Source organism: Convolutriloba macropyga, chromosome 15, assembly GCF_964194025.1.
Source record: "Convolutriloba macropyga chromosome 15, txConMacr16.3, whole genome shotgun sequence".
Taxonomy (NCBI): Eukaryota; Metazoa; Xenacoelomorpha; order Acoela; family Convolutidae; genus Convolutriloba; species Convolutriloba macropyga.
This window is the reverse complement of record NC_134482.1, coordinates 45,256,164-45,281,169: the sequence shown is the minus strand read 5'-3', so window position 1 is coordinate 45,281,169 and position 25,006 is coordinate 45,256,164. Positions and strand designations below refer to the sequence as shown.

The 25,006-nt window shown below is 31.9% G+C and overlaps 1 protein-coding gene across 3 annotated transcripts in view; it reads left to right on the top strand.

Annotated features, from left to right (window-relative positions):
* The first annotated feature begins 2,007 nt into the window (after positions 1-2,007).
* LOC142354004 (transient receptor potential cation channel subfamily M member 3-like) overlaps positions 2,008-25,006 on the top strand; it is a 127,202-nt gene continuing 104,203 nt past the window's right edge. The window contains exons 1-2 of one of the 3 annotated variants that reach the window (XM_075406254.1): positions 2,008-2,474; positions 8,435-8,728. In XM_075406254.1, the coding sequence (XP_075262369.1) occupies positions 8,704-8,728 (25 nt within the window). In that variant the 5' untranslated portion in view covers positions 2,008-2,474; positions 8,435-8,703. Of the gene's footprint in view, positions 2,475-8,004; positions 8,729-25,006 lie in introns of those variants that run through there. The other 2 variants (XM_075406255.1, XM_075406253.1) reach the window with 2 other exon arrangements.

Sequence of the window (25,006 nt, the reverse complement as noted above, 5' to 3'; positions counted from 1 at the left end):
CTCTACTTAGATGTTATCAAGTAAATTTGCTGAGTTCACTGCGTTGACATTATGCCTGTCAAATTAGACGAGCCGTATTTGACAGCTGAGGAACCTTTAAATTCAATATCGTTTGTGACATTCAAAATATTGAATCTTGTTTCAATAGATAATCTCCTCTTGTTTCTAATATATTGTGCTTCTGTGCACAAATGGTCATGAGTATTTTGTTTCTCCTAAAACATTTGTAATAAGTACGTATGAGCTGTTTTCTGATTCGTAACTGAATTTTTGAAAAGGTTCAATTAAAAACCCGGACCCTAGTCCCATAGTATATCAGTGCTGAAACATAGCATTCCGGTTGTATATCGTCGGCCCAGTACTGTATCTGTTTTCGTTAGGCTAAAAACTATAAGACATATACAAAATTCCATTACAATCTGAAATAAAAACCATAAAAATCTGCTATTTCGGTCCAAATCTGTCAGTTTCTAGGCACTCGGCGTGTATTTTCTGGTTTCGGCGTGTTTTTACTGGTTTTGGCAGGTTTTTTGCTAATCTTAATACGTTACTTGCAACGTTTTAATATTGTAAGGCATTATCATGCTCAAAAAGTGCATCGCCCAAAATTTCAATTTTTTTTTCGAAATTTTCACAATTTTCTATGATTTTGCTATGAACATCATGGGAATCAAAACCAGGATGTACAGTCTATTTTCAGAAAAAAAAGTATCTATGCGAATAAACTGCACATAATGAGGTAGCAACATACTCTTAGGATACACTGAAACAGTACTGGGCCGACGATATACAATTGGAATACAATGTTTCAGTACTGAAATACTATGGCACTAAGGTCCGGGTTTCTCCCACACACTCTAAATTAGGTCAAGCAAGCATTTTCGTTCTTTTTGTCACTGATTTGGCACGATCCAATTTAGTCAAAAGAACTTCTTCTAGAGGTGTTTAAATTATAAAATTTCAGAATTTATAAAAAATGAAAACAATAAAGTCTACACTTTTCGCTCTCAAACAGAATACATAACAGCTATCGTCGGACACTTTTTAGATCGACACTAGTATTACTGAAGTATTTTTGCAATTAATGAGTTTCAAATTAATGCGCTGTGTACCCAAATTTGTTAGTGTTGATCGAAATGATCAACAACCGAGAACTATTTAGCGGTTGTTTCTGTATCCCCCAATAATAGAACCCCCCCCCCCTCCCCACCCCCATATCAAACCCTTTAGCAGCCACCCATCGAAAATCTCCAAAAAGACACTAACGCTAACACCCCCTTATCTTACCCTTATTCCCTCAACTACCCCCCCCCCCCCCCCCACCCCTCCCATTCCCTCCCCACTTACCCACTAGCAACGATCTCCCTACACGCATTTCCTTTTCCCTTTTCTTTAAGGGGCGTATTTGGAAATGCAGTTTTTTTCAATGGAGGCACTTTTTGGAAATTTGTCACATTTGATCAAATAGGGCGTGCGTGTCTTTTCCTGTAATTTTCACCTCTTCGTTCAGTTCTGCCGAATTCTCAGAGCGCAGATTATTAACTCAAATAATTAACTTGCTGTTTTGTTTTTCGGCTTAGTCGCCAGTAGGCTAAATTTCACCCATATGTGTTACTTATATCGGAAAGGGTGGTTCACCAAAATTATAGGAAAACTTTTTTGAATCGTTTTTAGACCCAAAAAAATATAATTAGGGAAGATATCGATATCGTAAAATAACAATAAAAGGCAAAATTTAATAGTGCCCTTTCTATAAAGGTATATATGAACAGCTTTAGCTGTGTGCTACTTATTTGAGAATATAGAACATATGAACGAACAAAATTTTTATTACCTCAAGAAATTCAGAAGGTAGTAGTTATAGTTATAGGTAGAAAGATAAATCGATACTTTCAAATAAGGCACCATTAAATAAGGCTTTATAGTAATTTTTTTCAAACTAAATTTCGCGCCATAAGAGGCCGAAATAGCAAAGTCAATTTAAAGCTAAAAGAAGCTTAAAAAAGCAGTTCAATATCTTTTTTGTTCACGTTCCCCGATCTTTTTATCCATCCTATCATTTTTTCCTTTCCGTAGCAGCCCCCACCGCTATCGAAAAGACTAAAATTCAAAAAAGACACAAATAATTGTTGCCAGATTTTTGGAACTATATTTAGTAGTACACTTATTATTATTATACTAGTTTGTACTTTATTATTCACTAAAGATGCACCCGCTGTATTGTTAACTCAAAATTAATCTTTTTAACTTCTCAGTTTCTCCAATTTTCAAAAATAAAATATCCAATTTTTTTTTACTCTGAATCATTCAATGTTTTATTAATTTATTTACCAATGCATTAATATTTATTTTACCAGCAGGTTAATTAAGCTCACTCTGTTGCCACAATGATAAATTATGTAATTATTGACAAACAAAAACAATAACAACAATTGCGAATTTAGCCAGGGAATCGGTGGTTCTCCAACACAAAGGTAAGAAAATATTTTTCAAATGATTCCTTTCTGTCAGGTTCAAAAAATTAGCATTTTGTGAAAACTCGAAACTTTTGAAGCTTAGGTTTTGAAGTGCAAATGTCATAGGGTATTTGCGTGAGCAGACAACAAATTTTAAAAACGCTTAAAATTGTTGGATAAAAATTTTATACATTTTTGTAAATTTTGTTTGTTATTTCCAGAATTTTGCAAAAATTTTATAACTTATTAATATTTAAAAATTATCCATTATTTTTGTCGACTAGGATTGCAAAAACTGAATGCAAAAATTGAATGAGTGTTTTTGTAATTTCACGAAAAGACACTTAAAATTATTTTCTTTGTTTACAGACGGTTGGTATCTTCGGGTCCAATATTGTAATCTACAATTCATCAAGTAAAATGTAAAATATTCTCTTATTTTTTATTTTATACTTTTTTGACTAACTTTGACTTCTTACCCGAAAGCGTTTTAAACATATTAACTTGGTTAACAACGATGCATATCAATTCTTTTCTTGAATTGTGACATGACAATAAATATAAAAGCGCTGTTGAAACATGTTGTGCGAATTGAAATTAAATGCAGTTGCTTCATAGGATTTCGTGAGATATGGCACATCTGTGGTTATTATATTTTATGTAGTTTAAGCTGTTTAAAGTCTCTAAAGTGCTTTTTTGTGGAAATAATGCTTTTTTCCTGATATAATTTTTTAATCTTTTGTTCAGGTTCTGTCTGTAGAACAAATTTTAATTTTAATACTATAAGAAATGATAATGAAATCAAAATTTAAATTTTTAGTTGGTTTCCAAAGTGCCAAAGGTAATTTCGAAATTATGTATATACTATGAAATAGAGTAAGTTTAACAAATTAATCATGAGATCTCATTGTATTGCTAAATAAAAAACATCCATCTCGAAAAATCTCGAAGATAAACTAATAGTCTCATTCGATAGCCAAGCGTTAAGAAATGTTATTTTTTCTTGCTTCATTAAAAATGAAGTACACAATTAAAAACAGAACATTTATATTGTATCAAGGAAATAGTAGACAATTGTACTAGTATTAAATCCAATTGTGATTTTAACCAAAAAAACTATATAGAAAATTAAAATTTAAAATGTTTTTCAATTTTTTTGAACAATTGTGGGCGTTTAGACCTAATGACAGTGCCTAGAAAGTTCTTATTCAGATTTTGTATAATAAGGACATTGATGAGCATAGAAAAGGTGTAATGGATTGCCGTAAAATTCCATAGGATATCTAAAAGGTTCAATATCTAAGTTTATCAAAATTTCGTATGATACCAAGTTAGATATTTATTTCCTAAGTATCGCATTTTTATTCTCAGTATTGATAAATATTTTGTTTGGTGAACAGTTAAAACAGTCCCAGACAGAAGAGTCCCAGGAAAGCACAAAAAACATTCCCAGACAAAACAGTCCAAGTAAAATAGTGTTAAAAATTGTATATCAATTAACTTTTTTAAGCTAATTAAAACACAATTTTTTGCCTATTTAATTACTGTACTGCTTAGTCTGGGACTGTTTTGTCTGGATTTTTTTTTCGAAATTTGGTACTGTATTGTCTGGGATCGGCTTGCCTGGGACTGTTTTGTCTGTGACTGTTTTGCCCGGACACAAAGAAAATGAGAACTGAGTCAATTTTTGACATCCAAAAATCACATAAATCAGTTTTTCAATCAGCATTATTTAAAAGTTCAAAACTCAACGAGTAATGAAATAAGCGATAACCCAAACACAAGCAAAAACACAACCAAAATTTTATCCAATGTTATCAGTCATGTAACTGAAGCATTTTTTCTAACTAAAACTAATTTGATTCTGGAACAAAGTCTTTCTACTTCAACCAAGTTTAATTCTTTTATCACTATTTCTTCGTTTGATAAAATTATACAAAAGTTCAAACCACTCTAACTGAATCGTTTTTTAGTTTAAAGCTACAAGAAGCTACCGAAAGTGAAAAAAAACAATGAGTAACAAAAAAAAATTAGTATGTTATCCTATCTTAGCTAAACAAAATTCCAAATTGACTTCAACTATCCTATCACTTCATAACTAGAGATCATTCTGAGTTAAAAGTGTATGCTTATTCATCGGAGTTTAGATTTGTTTCTGTTAGGGCTTATTTTTGCAATTTAGAAAACAACCGTTCTATAATTACAAACTCTTGTGCTAGATTGTTCTTAATATTACACTTATATGACGACTGCAACCAATAACTGGTATAACTAAGAAAAATAAAAGTGTTCTTTTGTCAACAAAAGAAATCTTTGCACAGAAAGCTTGGAAATAAACCCAAATGATTTCAATTTCATCTTGTATTTGTAAGAATAATCTGTGAACCAATTTAAGAGAGAAAGCACTCATCTCCAAGACAATGATAACAACGCCATTAAAACCGAATTAAAGTCAGTAAGAAGGATAGGTCATCAAAAGTCACCAGATCTTTGCTTCCAAGAAATATTGGCGTTTTTGAAATTATCGAACTATTGAATTATTGGCTAGTTATTATTAGTTAAGCTCTCATCTTTTCAGTTTTTACGTGTTGTTTCCGTTCAACCCACATAAAAAAGGAATCCTGCGGTTTTTCTTCCGCGTTCCACTGATTCTCTAAAACATTTGTTAGCAATTTTCTAATTTGAAAATTATGGAATGATATTTTTCGGAAACAGACAAACTGACAATCTGACTAAGAATTTCATAAAGGTGTGACAATTCATTCAAATACGTTGACAGTCTCCATAGAATCAGTCGAATTCAATAGACCTTTGGGCGTTTAATTTTTTTGTAACATTGGGCATATTCTTTTGACTCCAAGTTCTTTTACCAATTGAAGTTAATAGTGGGGGATAAAGTGCAAAATATCAATGATCAGAACAAAATTAGCATAACTCAAATCATGTAGCAGTGGATACGAATATATTTTTATAGATTATTTTAAGATAATCGAACCTTAGTCAATCGTTGCGAGACTTAAACTTGTGATTAAGATTACACAGAAGCTTCAACCAAAAAAAAGGTAGATTATATTTTTGAGCACATTTTTGCATAATAATTCATAAACCTCTCAGACCAATTTTTTCAAAAAAAGAGTCGGCTATGAAAAATGAGTTTCTAACATTTAATTGGGTTCTATATTTCATTGTAAGACGTAAAAACCAATTTAAAAAACTCACATTTTCCTAATTACATGCTTCGTCAAGTAAAATCAACTTCACTATATCTTTTCGCAAAAAAATCATTAGAGAATATATCAAAAAATTTCGAGTCACTTTACGGTTCACGCAATCTGAAATCGAAGTTTGTCTGATTTTTAATTTTGTTGAATTTGATAATTAGCTGAAACGTCTCATTTCATCGTAAATTATTTTGCTAAGGTTTAACCAATATAAAGGGAAAAGCATCATCATCCGCAGCAATCAATCTCATAAACCACGTGTGATTCGAAACCATTCTTATAAGTTGAGTTAAAATAGGGTGAGCAAATTGTCTCTTTTTGGGAAGTAAAAACCACCTTTTCGGCGGCTGTACTAAAATTTTTTCATTATTATTCGGAGCTTTGGGAAAGCTTTCCCAAGTGTTTCTGGCCCTAATTTTTCTATAGATAGTTTTTTCTCAAAAAGTTTTTCCATTTTGTAATGAAGCACAATTCCTATAGATTGCCAATTGTTTTTGATATCACTTGCAACGAAGTGTGGAACATAATTAAAATAATAAGATAGATCTAGGAAAAATTACTCTTATTTCTCGTTAGTTTTCTCTAAAGTGAGTTCAGGATGTTTGTGCAATGAATTGTCCATCTTCAACTACTCATCTTTTTTTCCGTTGGTTGTTCAAATTAAGTCATCAAAACATCTTTCAAAAATTTATCTGAGAGTTAATGGTGCTTTGAGTAGAAGAGCTATCTGCTGATCGATTGCAAGAGTTATGAAATAAGAGCAATTATTTTGGTAAGTAAAGTGCATATTTCTTGATTTTTAAATCACAAATATTTATCCTAAATTACTGACCTGTAAAATATTCAGCCTTTCTTTGACTCGAGAGAATATAATGTCGTTCTTAGTTCAGTCACACTGATTTCTTGTTTTTGATTTAACAATTCTATCCAGCAATTTAAGCTCTGCCTTTTCACATAAAAACCTATTTTTTAAGATTGGTTTTTGCTGAGATGATTTTTTGAGAAATCATTTTTTAAGCGTTTTTTTTTTAAATTTAGGAAACAATGATTGATGGGCCGTAATTTTAAAACACTGAGGAGAGGTTATAAATAAATTTTAGCAAAAAACGTTTGATGATGCTCAAAGATTTTTAAAAACGATATAAAGAAATCTTGTTTCTTAATACTGCCTGTTAAAAACGATCTTTTCACTAATGTTTCGTTTTTTTTCAAGCAATCTTTTTTGACAGATAAATCACAATTAAATTGATACTTTCTATTTGTTAACTTTCTATTTCAAGTAACTTTTTATTTCAAAACCAAATCAGGTTTATTTGTCTTTTTTTATAATTTTTAGCCTCTTTCAGCCTCAAGCAGAGGTTATCAGAAAACGTGGATCTGACGTTATGCTGTACAGCATCAGAAAATCAAGTTCAAAAATGTCGTTGATCATCAACAACGGCTTTGAATGCGCAATTTTTCTTCTTTACCAGGAAAACAAATTACATGGACTCTTGTTAGACAATGCAATCTGTTTGTTTGTTTGTTGTTTTCTGAAAGTTAAGCAACGAATTTCCGATACTCATTATTGTCTGCGAACGCGCGCATTGAATTCCCATATGCCTAAAATTTGTAACAAACCCTTATTTCAAATAAACAACAAAACAAACGGTTGATAGTGGTCTGTCTGTGTGTTATACATTGTTCAAAAAACACAAAAGTAAATACAACAAGCACCTTTTTTCATCAGGTAGTGCTTTATTTCACGCGCCAAAGTGGTGGGTTGTTTTACACCTTAGCCCGCGTATTTAAAGGAAATTGACTTCAAAAATCAGCAATCAAACCAGATTTGGAATAGCCACCTTTTCCATAGTCAACCAGGAAACGGATCAAAAGGCTGAACAAACTTTTTTCTCTGTGTTCTCAAATACCTCAAAAATATACCACTCACTGATAATTATTTGCTCATTCTCCAATAACCAGCGCCTGGTTATAATACAGTGGCATTACTAGAAGAAAATACCCTTAACTAGGAATAAAATAGTGCGGGTTTTATTATTTTCACGCACGCAATGGAGCAATTCAACGATGCTCGGCATGTTATTATTCACGGATCATTAGTTATTAAAGGAAGCCCCCACTAGCATAAGTTTATGAACTTAGGGTGGTACTAGCTCAGCGGACAATAGCATACAAAAAACAAAAATCTTGTTTTCCCTCAATTTAATAACCCAAATTGTAACCCCTTTCTCTTTTATAACAACTGAAAAAAATATACATTTCGCAGTTTCACAATAAACCCAAATTTTTTATTATAACAACTTTAAAAAAAATGTGTTTCGCAAATTCGCGCTAAACCAAATTTTTGTCCTGGGATTATTTAGAAATTTTCTATGGGAAAATCACTTGAGCGCAGACCTTTAAAAGATTACACAGAAGTATTAGATTTGATAGATGTTTTCACAATTTTATTGGCAATTTTTTAATCAGGGTCGAATAGAAAAATCGCGTCTCAAGTATATCAATTACAGATAATTTAAAACTTTCAACACGTTTGTTCACTGAAAGACGATAATATTCTCATCACGAATAATTTAGTTCAAAAGTTTTGAAGAAAAATGGAAAGCTTTGAGAACTTTGAGAACAGATTTTGCTCTGAAAATTGGTAATGTTAAAGAAAAACGTTTGAAATATAACACAACCAGATCTTTATAATACAGATTATTTCCTGAAAATAACCGGATTTTTAACTTACCATTACCGTTTTTTATTCTATAGACACGCACTAAATAGATTTACCCTAAATTCAGGATATTGGTGGGAAATCTTTATTATTTTTTATTGACACAGGTTATAATCGGCGCTGTTTACTTTTTGTAGTTAGTTTTGTTGTTTATAAGTAGTTAACAGTTTTGCAAAATGACACATTTGTGCTGCATATTTATGACCAATTCGCTACATTTTTTCAATCCTGTTAAAGTGATTGCAGCAATTGTTCCTTAATTTTTATATTACAATTCATTATTCTATTAACTAAATTATCTAAAATGCCTCGACGATATCCACAACCAAGTAAGTAATTTATTATATGGTCTGTCTTTCAACTTGTTTTACTGCGGTACAGTTTATACCCGGATGACGAGAGTACTCAAATCCTGCGTCGTTCTTCAAATATTGTCAGATTTTTGCAAAAAAAGCCGGAATTTGTTCTAATGCTCAACAAGATGTCTTAACGTTTCATAGATATATGCAGATCAATTTGAAAAATGCTCGATGTATAATTTAAAAAAAAATTGTAAGGAACGATTAATATATGATTTCTAAAAAAAACTAGTGTAAACGCACAGAATGAGGTTCGCGACCCAAGACAACTATTAGCCAGACCGACTTGGGTTGTGGACGGGGAATTCCGGTGAAGCCCAGCTCAATGGTCTGAAAAAATTGAGTCGCGCCCGCCATCTGACCAATGGCTCTTTTTTGGTCTCTTCGGTCTGACCAAAACCTCAAATGCATCAACTATTGCTGGAAGAATTGATATGTATGTGTTTGGGTCTTAACAATCGATCAACGAGAACAAATCAAAGTACAAGGAGGCTCGTTAATGTGCGTTCGCACATGATGTTCCGACCCACCCTCAGCTATATTTTTGACTTATCTGTCTTTTGACTTAAATTTTTGCAAAGATGTTTGAGTTTAAAAAATCGTCACATAACCTAACTAATAACTAAACTAAATAATGCCATGCCTCGTTAAAACGAGATTTTCCGATGAACAGACTGCGGGAAAAAACAACAGGAACAAAAAAGGCAAAAACAAAAACTTCTTGGCACGGCAAAAACCAAATATCTAAATCTAAAGCACCTAGTAACAACGTCAAATTACAATCAGACAAAACCCTAGCTGCAAAAATTTACTTATTTTCTTAATACTCATCAAATGGGATTTTTCTTCAATCAGACGAGGTGAAAAGTTGACAAAAAGAGAAACAATCAGGCGAAATTCAAAACTCAGTCAGTATTTTTAAACCAAATACATTCAAGAAGCAGAAAAACTCACAAAAATACGAACAACAAATTAAAAAACGTTGCTATAACACAAATTAGTGAAGCCATTAAAAATATGATCTATTATCTGAATATTATGTATTTTTATTTCAATTTCTATTTATATTAATTCAGTTAAAGTTATACCAAATGAATAAATAAATTCAATTGGGCCACATTTGAAAATCATTGGGATCTGTTATTACGCGATTGTGCAAAAGGAAAAAAAAAGAAACAAAAAAATACCCCTCACATATCTTTTGATGAAAACGCAAATTGCCCGGAGAGCAAAACATCTTTTACGTCATAATATCACATCGTAAGCATGTAAATTAAAATACATGAAATTGAATGGGACCTCTCAATGATGAGAATAAGTTATATTTTGACGAAAAGAACAACGAAAGCTGAAAAAATTGAAAAATCCTTAAAATTATAAAAAATGTATAATATAAACTTTAAGACCATTCGCAGCAAACTGACTGCTTCGGGATACATCATTCATTCACTCATCAATTACAATCTTGTCGGTCGATCAACTTTTTTGTCTGGCTGCCTAAAGAATAGAGGAAGGCAAAAACAGCAAATTAAAAAAAAATCAGCAAGAAAAGTGCCGCAGCCATTAAAAAATGAACTTTACCGTAAAAATTGTTCCTTTTTCAGTTATAGTTTTAACAGCAATGGGATTTTTTCCAGCTTTTTGACTCCAATAAATCAACAAATATGAACAAATACATTAAAACCACAAAATTTTTGAGAAATTCCTTAGTATCAACGAAAGCCATTAAATTCAATAGCTTTAAACGTAAGCTAATGAATAGGCGAAGTTACGCTTTGATAAGACAACAAGGGTTTTTATCATTCATAGGTCATCAAAAGGACATAACAATAGGTCCTTGACCATGAAAATAACCATAATAGAAAAATGCCAATAGAAAGTGTCGATGCAATTTAATCCATAATCTTTTCTCTGAAAACATTATGTATGATCTATTGAATGTCATCTCTAAGCCAAGGCGACTTTCAATAGTAGGATAATGTGTTAAGATTCCAAAAGGAACCAAAAAATTACGCAAAAGGTATCCAAAAACAAAAACAAAAAATGAGAACTAGTGCATCGAAGTCATAACACCAATAGTTAGAAGATAAAAACGCTAAGTAGATTAATTTTGGTTGAAGTAGATAATAAAGTTGTCCGATCATTACTGAGACTGTTTTACAGGTCACAAAAATAAATATAAAGTCGGTTAAATTTCAAAAAAAAACTTCGAGTTATTTTTTTTATAGTCTCAACAGCCATTAATTTCAATAGTTTCCAATGGAAGTCAATAAACACACAAAATTGAAGCTTATGCTTCAACTGGAGGACAAGGATTGTTTTCATGCATATGTAATCAATAAGACATCGCAATAAGTCTTATGACCATAGAAAAACAACACAACAAATACAGACAAAAGCCAAAAATTCAGTAAAATTGTGCGAGAAGAAAGTGTCGAAGCCTTTTAAGCTATAAGTTTTTCCTTGAAAACTTTATCAATGATCCACTAAAAATATACTTCAAGCCATTGGGAGATATCAATATCAGGATAATGTGATAAGATTTCAAGAAGAGCCAAAAATAGAAAAATTTCCAAAATTTTTTATTAAATTTTTTGAAAATTTGTGGCATTGAAGTCATATAACAAATGTTCACAAGACTAAACCGCTAACCAGAATAATTTTGGTTTCATTAGAAAGGAAGGGGGTCCTGTCATTACTGAAACACTCAAACTGACTTTCATTTTTAAAGTCTCAACAGCCATTAGCTGTCCACTGAAAGCTCTAGATAGGTTCACTTAATGCGCATTACGAAACTTTTTGCACTTTTAGTTAGCAAGACTATGCCATAGGACTCCAAAATTTAGTAAAACTTCAAGAATAAAATCAAAATTACATTTAAAATTACGAAAACTCAGTCGAAGCCAAAAATGAAACATGAGCGATCCCATAAAAACATTTTTTTTTCATTGGGCTTCATTTGACTGTGAATCAGTTTTTTCTTTAACGGAACCCAGATAAAAAAGACTAGTCTCTAGGTGACACAAGAAAACAAAAATAAGAAATGTTTTCTAAAAAAGTTCTCAAATAGATTTCCAATTTTTTTCAAATATTCAAATCTTTAACTTCCCTATTCAAATATTAAACTTCCCTATGAGACCAGAACTAGTCTTTTTTATCATTTTTCGTTTATAAGGAAATCAAAATTGTTTCATTTTGTGGCGTGAAATATAATTTTGAAATAATAATTTAATAAAAAAATATCTTAATATGAAGAAAAATTACACTAAAAGTGATCAAAATCATGCTAAATATTCCGTGTTTACACAAAACTTCAATCCTCGATAACTCCTCGAAAAAAAAAGAAATTCAAAAAATCTTTTTAGTATGGAATTCTACGCTGGAGGAGCTTTTTAATGATGCCACTCACATTTCTCTACGATCAATATATCGATCGGCCAAAATGGTCTGTACAAAAAAACCATTGAGTATATAGTTCCTCTCCTCCCCCCCACAAGTGAAGTCGGAACAATAATACTACCTCAAAAACAACAAAAGGGTGGATCCACGGAAACATTAGTGTTTTCTAACAAACGTCCGAATTGCAATAGCAGTAGCTAAAACGCAAAAGACATACCGATCAGCAAATACATAATACTCCTCCTTTTTCGCTAAGGAGAATAAATTTTTCCAAAAAAAACATAAGACAAAATATCAATAACTTGTTTTCAGTGCGTTCTTGTCCAATATTTATTTCGCGTTTCTCTTGGTTTCTTTAAAAGACAATGTGTTTAGTTTTATCTGAATTTAGAGTCAATTTATTTTCAACTAGCCAGTCAATAAAATGCGTAAAATTTTTTTAGATGTTCTGTTTCAGAATCTTTAGTAATCAAATCTTTGGTGCGCAGGCTGTCGGATTGTTCAAATAACTCTTTACAAAATAAATTCTTGGCAACTAACCTGTCTCTAACCGACACAACTAAAAAAATGCATCAACGATTCTCCTTTATTTTTTGAACCAAATTATTTCTCAATAAATAGCTGAAATTTAATTAATCTGGTTTGTATTTTTTCAGAAAATTTGACAGAAATGGAAGAAAAGACTTTATGCGAGAAAAATGAACCAAAACCATTTCGTTTTTTTTCAGAAGTCGCCAAAAAATATGCTAGTTTCATGGTCAAAAATTTCTTTTCACGCAGGTTTCCAGTCAAAGAAGAATACAGCTGCTCAAGACGGGTGTCAAGTTTTCAACAGTAACAAACATGAAATAATAACAATCGAAACAGTGTTGCAATTTGAACTCGTTAAAATTTGATGGGGAGCAGCTAACGAAATAGAGAAAATTAATTGAGTGATTTTTTGGGGTTTCGATTTGTTAGTTACGATTTTCTTCCCGACGTTTTTAACAAAATGTTGAATAAGTCTTATCAATTTACAGCAGTGAATTGACTGCGGTGCTTTTCATTTTCAGCCACTACAATGGTTGCTTGAGGAGTTTTTTGTTTTTTTTTCAAACTTGATCTAAATTGATTTTAAGACCGTCGAATCAGTATTCGGCGATCTTAATGTGATTTTAATTTATTTTGACTCAGGAACACTTAAATCTAAATAATTTACAACAATGAAATCGTTTTGAAAGTTCAAAAAAGTTAATTTACTTTCAAAAATTTCCTTTCAATTTTTATTTTGTTTTCCTTTTTTTGTTTTCTGGTAAAATTATGCTTTCATCTTACTCTCAGTTTTGGATCAGTTTGTTTTTGAACAGCAAGTTCTTACAATTTGTTGTCCATGCTTGTGTCGTTTGCATAATTAACAGTAATCTATTGCTGTTGCTCACAAATATCAGTTCAATTATAAGCAAATTGATATTGTAGTCCCCGAACGAACTGATCCGTGGGAAGATCAGTTTAAATTAATAGGACACTCATTGAAGAACGAAAAATACTCTGAGCTATACTACTTGTACAATTTACGAACTCATGCAGAAATTCTCAAAAGTGTGTTCATTGTTTATTGGTTTCTGGCAACTAAAAAGTTTTTAAATAACTCAACTCAAAAAATGCATCAACGTTTCTCCGTTATTTTCTAAATCAAATAGTTTTTCAATCAATAGCTGAACTCGTTCCCTTAATCTTTTTTGTTTTTTTTTCAAAAAAAATGACAATATTGGAAAGAAAAGGGTTTGTGCCAAGAACCAAAATCACTTCATTTTTGTCAGAAAAGGTTAACGGTTTTGCTAGTTTCAAGCTCAAAACTTTCTTTTCACGCAAGTTCCCAATCAAATATAAACTTCTCAACACAGGCATCAGGTTTTCAAAAATAAAAAATTTGAAATCATAACAATCGAAACATTATTGCTATTTACACTCGTCAGAAGAATTGATCTCTTTAGATTCACTGATTTTTTAAAAAACAAAATTTAAAGTGATTTTTATGGAACCTTGACTAGTGCTCAGTTGTTAACTTGTTACTGTTACCTATTTGGCTATAACTAGAGTCATATCCTGTTGGTAACTTTATACGTTCAATGAAAAGAAATTGTATGTTTTCTTCAATGGAAAACTCAAAAGAGATTTTGATTTGAGTTATTAGAGTTCGTTTTTCATATAGATAATTATTTCTAAAAAATTGCCATTGCTGAGATATTAAAACTCGGGAACACTTAAATCTAAATATTTTACAACAAAGCAGTCGTTTTAAAAGTTCAAAAAAGTTAATTTAATTTCAAAATATTTTGTTCAATTTTTATTTTATTTTCCTTTTTTGTTTTCTGGAATAATCATGCTTTCATCTTGCTCTCTGTTTTGGATCTCTGTGTTGGATCGTCTGCATACTTAGTAATAACCTCTTGCTGTTGCTCACGATTGTCAGTTCAATTAAAAGCAGATTGAAAAAGTGGTCCTTGAACTGATCCGTGGGAAGATCAGTCTTTGTTTTTAGAACACTCATTGGAAAACGAAAAATCCACTGAGCTACACTGCCTGTAAGTTTTACGAACTCTTGCAACAATTCTCCGAAATATTTTCTTTGTTTATTGGTTTTAGCAGCTAACAAATTTTTAAATGACTAAACTATAAAAATGCATCAACGTTACTCCGTTACTTTTAAAACCAAATGGTTTTTCAATCAATAGCTGAACAAGTTCCGTTATTTTTTTTTGTATTTTTTTTCAAAAAATGACAATAGTTGGATGAAAAGTGTTTATGCCAAGAACCAAAACGATTTAATTTTTTTTCCAGAAAAGAATCAAGGTTTTGCTAGTTTCAAGCTCAAATAAATTTTTTGTCACGTTCGTTTCCAGTCAAAGAACAAAACAATTGCTCAAAACGGCGGTCATGGTTTTAACGATGACAAAAGTTGAAATCATAACAGTCGAAACAATGCTGAAATTGAAACTCGTTAAAAGAATTGCTGTCTTTAGATTCACTGATTTTATTTTAAAAATTGAAATGACTTCTATCGAATCTTGACTAGTGCTCAGTTGTTAAACTTCTGTTTTACATGTCACCTGTTTGTCTAAAAATACTAGCTATCTCTTTCTTCATTAATGTTGCTTATTTCATAAATTCAAGCTAGGAATTGTGATTTTTTCTTCAATAAAAAACTCAAGGTATCTAATGCTTTTGGGTATTAGTTTTTTTGAATTCATTTGTAAGTTAGATGGTTGTTCCTAAAAATATGCAATTGCCGAGATATTATCTCCTCTATAGAATCTCTGCTGGAACAACTAACGAAGTAGAGCAAATTATTTGAGTGATGTTGTGGGTTCTTTGATTTGTTGGTTACTGTTTTTTCTCGATGTTTGTAACAAAAATTTGGTAAAGTTTTTTTTCAAATTTCTGCAGTGAGTTGGTTTTTTTGACCCCAGACACTGCAATGGTTCCTTGAGGATTTTTTTTGTTTCTGTACAAATTGATTTAAAATGATATTGAGATCGCCGAATACCGTAATTAATGCTTTTAGCTCGGGAACACTTGCATCTAAACACTCTATAACAAGGCCGTCGTGTAAAAAGTTCAAAAAAATTAACCTAATTACAAAGCTTCCCTGTTCAGTTTATAGTTCGGTTTCTTACTTTTTTGTTTGCTGCAATAATTATGCTTTTATCTTGCTCTAAGATTGGGGTCAGTGTGGTTTTGAATAGCATGTTCTTACAGTTCGTTGTAGAGTCCATATTTGATGTTGTTTGTTTATAGTTGTCATTTGAATACTAAATGGTATCTTGTTGATGTTGCCCACGGATTTCAGGTCGATTATAAAAGATTTGAAAAAAGTAGTCCTCGAACTGACCTGTGGGAAGATCAATCTGAAGTAATAGAACACTAATTGACAAAGTGAAAATCCTCTGAGCTACACTGCATGTACGATTTACGAACTCTTGCATGAACTCTAGAATTTTTTTTCATAGTTTATTGGTTTTTGGCGACTAAGCTGTTTCTAACCGACTCAAATCATGATGTCTCTGCATCGACGGTTCTATTTTCAGTTTTGAACCCAAATTGTTTTTCACTCAATAACTGAACATCAGTAACACGTTCCATTAATCTGGTTGGAATTCGATTTTAATCAAATTCGCCAACGTTCGAAGAAAAGAATTTAAGCGACAGTTAAATGAAGCATTACATTTTCTTGGTTTAAGAAATTACAATTTTTTGCTGGTTTTAAGCTTAAAAAAGACTTTCTTTTTGTGATAAAAAAACGAACAAAAAACTGCATAAAATGACCGTCAAGGGTTTCATTTTGAGGATATTAATATCATAACAATCAAAACATTGTATATCAAGGATTTCGTTAGTAGAAATGATGAACTCAGATTCATTGATATGATTATAAAAACTTAAATCGAAAATTTGGTTGATAATTACTTGCTTAATGTTTCCTAACTTGTTACCGTTTTGTTTCAAAAATTCCTGAACTCTTTCCGCATCAATTTCAGGTTTTTTGCAGATTGGCGGAGTTCTACTTTCTTTGTAAGATAGTGATAGAATTTTAACATTTACCCGTTTGTTTCTGAAGCTTCACTTTGGGTTTAACTTCATCGTTCTCCCAGTTGTTTTTAATTTGTTGCATAATTTTGGTACACTGACGACGGTACATTAATTTGTCATAATAAACCAAGGAGTCGGCTTTTTTACCACAATTGTTGCTTCAGGCTTACAGTGTTTTATATTTGATGGTCGTAGTAAACTTTCTCTTTTTTGAATAAGAGACTTGTGTTTAAGCCTGAGAAATTGGATTTTTTCTACAATAGGGAAGCTAAGTATATCTATTGCGTTTATAATTTTAAGTCATTTAAAAATAAATTTCTCAGTTAGATCGTTGTTTCTACGATTTTGCTAATGACAAGATCTCATTTATTCTGTGGAGTCTGCGGTAGAATAGCTAACGAAAGAGTTAAATTTACTTGAGTATAGTATGTCATCTTCGCTTTGTCAGTAAATACAATTTTCCCAATGTTTGTGGAAAAACTCGACAAAACATTTGCAATTTACTGCAATGATTTGCCTATTTTTGAAACCAAGGAACTCCAAAGATTGTTTGAATTTTATTTTCTTATTTTTTTAACCAAAATTGATGGTGAAATCGCCGTAAATTATGCTGTGAGCTCGACAATCGCGACAAAACACAGAAGCCGTATGCAGTCTATTGCAAAGGGTTGATATAGGGTCACTAATTTAGTATCCGAAATTAGCAGATTTAGCACCGACATTTTTGCAGATTCAGGGTCTAAACCTCATATTGCACGATTCAAATAGCACGCGTTACTCCATGTGCGTTTTCAAAAACTACTTTTAATTATAATTTATTCATAATTGGATTGCCTCCAAATTTTAGCTCCGGGTTAATTTGACCCTGGATTTTTTAGACAAAAACATTGATGTTTGCCATTCGTTTTAATCAAACTAGATTCCAAGGTGTGGTTCAAAGTATGAGCGTTATTGTATGAACCCTCCCCCTCCCTCCCCCCCCCCCCCCCCCACCCCCCGAGTTCCCACAATGTACTTGGGCAACTGGACCACCGTGAACATTCATTGGCAACTGCATCTGAGACCAATTACGTTTTTAAAGCAATGAAAAGACATGTTGGTGGTTGCATATAAAATTATAGGGATCTATTCTGTCCCCCCCCCCCCCCCCCAGCTTAGTGAAAATAAATTTTTTATGACCCCCAGGAGCATGTGCTATTTTCGTACAACGTGCTATATAACAACACATAATTTCTAACTGCGGCTCATAAAAAACATTGGGGGGGGAGGGGTCGAAACAGAATAGATCCAATAACAGATGTCGTTCAAGAGATATGGTAAAAATTTCATTCAAAATCAAGCAATTTAGCGCCTTTTGACAATCAAATTAATCAATATATCTTCTGATCAAACCCCAAACATTGTCCCGAACTAAGTGAGTATATCACTTGAAAAATTCTACAACCAGAACAAGCTGCGAAATTCCAAATTATTACGCTGTACTTTTAAGATTTTATTAATGATCATTCTCAATGATATCTATACTTCTGTTCAAACAGATTTTTTCTTAAAACGCTTCAGAAAAAATCCATCATTGTATTCATCTAACCGTCTATTTAATACTGGATCAAGTTTTGATTGGGTATATTTGTACCCTATGAAAAATTTACATCAACCTAATTGTTCTATTTTTAGAAACAGATTTTTCGAAAAAAGGACTGAAAAAATTCAGCTGTATTTCTGAACCGGTGCTCGTTTTATTTTATCCGCCTGGATATGAAGGTTCTTTGGAGATGTTCAAAACGTTTCAATGGATCGGTTGAGATCAAAAATTATTTATCGATAAATGCTTTCATACATAGGTGGAAAACTAAAATCAGTAAAAAATTGTTCTTAACATATACTAAAAAAAACTTTTTACGCTTTGTTATAATTTTTGAATAGAGTACACCACTTCTGGTCTGTTTTCCCATTCAAAGCAAGTAAATCTTCTGACCTGATTCATTGAATAATTTTATTTAATCTTCACAGTTTTTTTCTTTTCCTGTATATTGTTAATGTCTATTAGACTACAATAATAACTGTTCGACAGAATAGTCAGCTAAATTTTGTGTCCTTTTCTAAATGGCCCAAAAAAATGATTTTAAATGTTTTTGTTTTAAGCACTCAGAAAACAAAGAACTTCAGAAGAACCTGGATTTCACCTCTGGAAAACAAGTTTTTCCAAGGTCCCAAAGTTGCCAAAAATTTTACATTATATCAAATTAATATACTCATAAAACTTAATCTTTCCCAGTTTGATATTGAATCTTCACATTGAGGTTTTATTTAATAGTTTCAACCAGTTTTTCTTTAATTTGTTGCATAATTTGTGTACACTGGCGGTTGCACTTTATCGTGTCGTCCAAAAATTTTGCTTCAGTCTTGCAGTAAGATTTACCTAATTATCAATATCAGCTTTCTTTTTTTTTATGATATTATTTTTTAAATCAAAAAGCTAAAACATATTTTTGTACGTTCAATCCCGAGCAATTGAATTTTGCTAAAATAAGAGAGCTAGATATTCTTTTGCGTTTATACCATTTTCTCAGTTAGATAAATTTTTCCAAGATATTGACAATTCCAAGCTATTTATGTTTTTTTTGGATTCCTTTTTATTTTTAATATAATAATGTTTTTATTGTTTTATAATTTCAGCTTCCTCAAAACTCACAGAAAACAACTTATAACAAACTGGTCAAAAACTCATTTTTACAAATTAGGGTGTTCATGGAGATATATCCAGTTTGATCAAAAGTCTGGTTGGTTTTTTTCATCGTGAGAAAAAGAAATGATCCGAGTCTGCTGACATTGTAAAAGTCTGATACAATCTCTCATAACATATCTTGTTTAAACTGAGGGCTTTCTCAGAACAGATCTTGCATTCATAAATTTAGAAGTTCACCTCAATTTTTCAAAACCTCATTACATAATCAGCGCAATTCCGCTGCAGTTTTTCTTAATTTTTTTCTCTTAAACATTTCATTTTTTTCAATATTTAAACAATCTAATTGTCAAAAATCCAAAGAGTTAAGAGTGTAAGAAGATTTGGCCAGGACAACGGCAAACGAGGTTTGAGATCGCAGAAATGCGAGAACCGTATGAAAGCACTGAACTTAGTTGTCTGGAATGGGCTTCCAGAAATTTGTAAAAATTTGAAAAAAAAATTCTCACAATTTTTGTGAAAATTTGAAAATCCAACGCGCTACAACCGCAACTCTTTCCTAAATCCTCAACCCTGTTAAATAGGGGGCCAATGCACACTTTCATTTTTTTAATGAGAAATCCTGTTACAGTAAGTCAGGCAACAAAGTATCCGATGTTTATCTTCTCTCGAGCAAATTATTTTGGACAATAAAAAGCATTCAATCCAAATTTTTGTTTTGGTTCCGTATGTTACACATGTACATATTCTAGAAGCTAGCTGTTATACGCTAGGGGTAGTTTTGTCTGACATTTACGTGTAAAGTTACTCGTTGAGTTTTCTTTCGAAAGGTACCGTCGTTTATTTTTAAATATTTCGAAGCAATATTATAATGTTAATTCAACTAAGTTAGTCTTTTTGGATGTTTATTGTGAGGGAAACTGAATAGCGTTTTTGTCAATTAAATGTAAATTTATCGGAAAGAGCAAAAATTCTCTAAACTAGTTATTATGTTGTAAGATTAATTTAAGATCTTAGTGAAACAAAAACCCATGAAACAAGAAATTTCAGTCATAAATTGTCTTGCAAACTAATTCTAAATTTTGTCGAAAGTATTTCGAAATTTTTTGAAATTTCAAGAAAAGATAATTTTTCTTGTTTGTTTGAATCGTTTCCAAGATTAATTTTAGGCTCATAGATTTTTCCTCTAATTGGAATTTTTCGACCGTATTTGATGCCAGACATTTTAGCCCAAATTGAGTATGAAGATTGACATATGACCTCAAACTTAATACAATTTCTGCGTAGAAAGGCAATTATTCCAATTCGCCTATTTAAAATGTCCATAAGCCAATAAATCAGCTATAAATGCATGGAACTAAGTTTATAACTAATTCCCTCATTCGAGTTTAAATAGCTACGTTCAAGGAATTAGCACAATTTCTAACAGTAATTACGTACGAAACAAGAAAAGAGATGTTTTTGAATTTCTTAAAACAAGTTTCTAAACAAATGTTCCAAGAGCGTTAACGTGCGCCGGTTGAGTTTGAATTTTTGAAGAATTTGTTTTTTCTCTCGACCCGGGCAAAACTGTAAATCAAAATTACGTTTTGTTTTCCCGGAACGAGTTCCAGCTTTTGATCAGTAATTCCTCATTAATATGCACGTTTTAAGCGAATCAATCAATTCTGATTACATTTTATTTTGAACCATAAAAGTTGTGGCCACGGGCCAAAAAAATCTTAGCGTAACTTTAATAACTCCACCCGAAAGCCAAAATTTTAATTAAATTTTGTTATGATGTGTGATCAAATTAATGATTATTGTTGCACAGAAAATGTGTTACAGAACTTGATAGCAACAGGTAGGACTATACCCATCATACTTTTTATATTATAGATTATTTAGCCCTGGCCGAGACCACTTTGCTAATCTTGAAAGGCATACCAAGAAAATTTGCAAGATTATGCATAATCTTGGAAGATTCATGCCAGATTGTTGCAAGATCTTGAGATAAAATCCAAAATCGACTCGGACGTTTACCGGAAGAAAGCATACCTAATAGTATAGCTTATAAAAATTATGAGTAAAATCTTGGTTCAGCTTGGTCCTGAATTCAAAGAGCAATTAAGAAGGTATTCCTGTAAGAAATTTTTTAGGTATGCCTAATTTTGTTTAAAATTGGGCAAAAAGGTGGGAATTGTTGTGCAATTTTGATTGCAATTAACTATGGCAAATTTTTATAATTGTTTTTATTTCTTAAAATTGAAATGGATATATAAATTTCTACAAATGAATTGTAGAACACCACTTATTTGTTTGCTAATTTTGGAAAAATATCAACCGGTATGACTCTGTAAAACTTTTAGGAGTGCTGCCGATCAAATTTGAGTTTTATTCTTTTCTTCAATTTAGAGATAAATGAATTGAGACTATTGCCGCAATCGTGCTGTATTTTTTGACGTAAAAACAGAAGAAGAACAGCCAGACTGAATTATTAGTCATTTCAACCACAATGACATCCCGTACCGAACTCCCAGTCAATAACCAGGCAAGTGTGAATACATGTCTAAAAAGTCTGGAAAACCTTGGCAAAGACTTGGATAAAACTTGGAAACTGATTCCCAAACCAAAACCAATTCTTTAAAAATTTCCTATTAAAAATTTCGAATTTTCAAAGTTTTTGTAACGTGTCACGATTTTGAGGTTAATTTTCACCAATTTTTCCGGGGTCCCAAAATTGATACCAAATTGACTCCAGATAGTATCAAACAAAGCTGTAGGACCCCACGAGGTCAGAATGGGTCAGTTTAGTTAGTTATGGGTCGTTTTCAGCCGTATTTCAGCCGTTTCGGCCAGTTTTTAGCCCAAACTTTAGACCTTGTTATTATGTCTGGAATTTTTACTAAAGGAAAAAACATAAAGACGACCTAAAAAAGTGCTCATGATCTCTCGGCGTCTGATCATCCAAAATATTGCAAATATGGATCCAATGACAAGTTTTAGTCGAAAGAGTCCCAGAATGATGTACAAGTACCGATGGGGCAAAAAATGAAAATTGTTCTCCGGGCATAGTTTGGCAAAGGCTTTGCCACATTTGCAACTCTCACGTGAGCCCATTCAACCCTCTGTTAGTATAGCTTGAGTATTTTGAGTACTTTTTTGAGTAAAAGCGAAAAAATAAGGCATTCAAGTCAGGCCCGGTTTATGAATTGGGTCAAATATCTCCCGATCAAATTTTTTCAAATTTCCCAGCAGTTTCAGACAAGTTATCGACAATTTTTTGGCTAAATATGGTTTTTCTGGACCTATTTTTTCAAGACTTGGATTTAGACATGCCATGTCCTTGGATTTTGAAATGCCAAGTTTTGGCCAAGACTCGGGTTTATACTGTCAGGTATAAAGGGTGACATAATCATAGTTCGGAGTCAGTACTGAAATGAGACTTGTAATTAGACTTACCCAGTACTGAAATTGATTTATTGTTAGGTCCGGGATGCTCGTTAGACTTCTGTTTCATTTAATGTTCCAAGTTTTGCCTAGGGCAACTGAAATCTGTCCAAGTCCCGAATCAAGACTGAAGATTTGATTTTTGACAAGTGAAATCTGAACTTAACCCGATATAGGCAATGTATCAACACTCGATACAACCTGATCAAAAAATAATACATAATAAATCTTGGCAACAAGTAAACCTGGCACATGCTATGAAATATCAAGACTTTCTGCAAACTTGCTAGATATTTTGCATGGGTATCAAATAAAAAAATTGGCAATTTTAAAAGAAAAATTTAACTGTGGCATGACAAGACAAAGCCGTTGTAAAGAAGCTTCTTTATATTTGATAGAACACAAATTCATACGATTAAACAAAAATTATCAAGCGTTATCAAGAGATGTCGGGGAATTCAGCTTTTCTCACCAAACATTCAACCTACTTTTTCCGGCATACTGAAATAGTCAATTAGATGCGAGCTGGTGTGTATATACTACACGTTTGATAAAACACAAGGCCAGGAAGGTCATTAAACTTTTGTGACATATACACTTCATATAGAAATTGAATAGTCATTTCTGAGAGTTGTAACTCAATACTTTGTCAGTTTCATTTTGGTGGACGTTCGCCATATACCACAGTTCATACATTTCGGGAAATCTTGCCGACGAAAATGATGATCCTGACTTTTTTAAAAATGGCAAACAAACAAAGAGGGTTCTATTGCTCGTACAGAAGTTTTCCTGGCATCTATGTTTGATCTTTTTGTGTAATTTAACAGAGTTTTAGTTTCACCGGGTTCGAGATTGCAACTGAAATAGGTTGCCCTACTTTTTAAATCAGATTTCTTGAAAGTTGAATTTTTTATCAGCTTCTTAAAATGACAAAAGTTAACAGAGAACAGGTAATGAAACAGCGCTATCAATATGTTCCACGGTTTTTCCAAGAGATGCCAAGAAATTATTTCGGTTTAGATTGGTTCAGTAAGAAAATTTTCAAAGAGCTTAGATATACCGAGAAACGTTGATATTTTTGTTTCTTGACAAGATTTTTCATTTTTTTGTTAGAGGCGTCAACATAATGCATGTGGTATCAAGGTGCATCCAGTTTCGATTGAGTGGGAGAGCTTGGATACCCTATTGATCCTCAATTTTTTGTACTTCTGCTGATTAAAAGATCAAGCGCTTCGCAAGAGTTGATTTTATAACAATTTTTAATGTGGTTTGCTACGCTTCCTTCTATGATTAATTCGTCTAAATAAAAATGCAATTACCTATAATTTGCTTCGCTACTAACGCCAAGAATTCCAAAATAAATTTCGTCTATCGTTATTTGTTTGCTTCTCGTAGGAAGATTTTTAATATCTTGGTACTTTAAACTTTAAAGCTTCCGTGTTTTCAGTTCTCAACAACAAGCAATCATTGGAATGATTTTTTCATAAATAGTGTGACATTTTAATTGTTATTTTTGTTGACTCAACGTGGAGCTATTACTGAAAATTCAGTTTGTTTTAATTGTTTCAACAAATAATTTTCATATTAAATCTTGAAAGCGTTAATATCTCCCAAAACTGAAATCACAAGTGACGAAAACAAGACATGAAATGATATTTCTAACAGTCCAAGCCGAATTGTTTAGAAAATTTTAAAATTGTCTCGTGCATCCAATAGCCAATAAAAAAACTAAACTGGTTTTGCAACAGAGCTACTATTATCAACATTAAAAAATTTCGCCTGGCAGCTTTTTGTTAATTTCAATTTAATTTGGTTGTATAAAGCGCAAAAAGATCTCTTTTAAATGTTTTGTAATATGTCTAGATAGTGAAATGGTAACAAAAATCAATATTTTGTCAAACTGAACGATTCAAACCTTGTTGAGTTTTAATTCGCCTTAAAAAAATTATATTTTTCAAATATAAGTTGTAAAAATGAATTGCATTGAAACTAAGCTCACAGAAACAACATACTATGAGACGAATTTTTATGATTTTAAATGTAGAGCTGGACTAAAAATTGTAAAATTGTGAAGTAAAACGTTTTTTTTTTCAGGTATTTTAAAGCTATATCTAAATGCAGCATTAATCTAATTCAGCTAAATGACCTCTTATCTAGAGAACATTTTT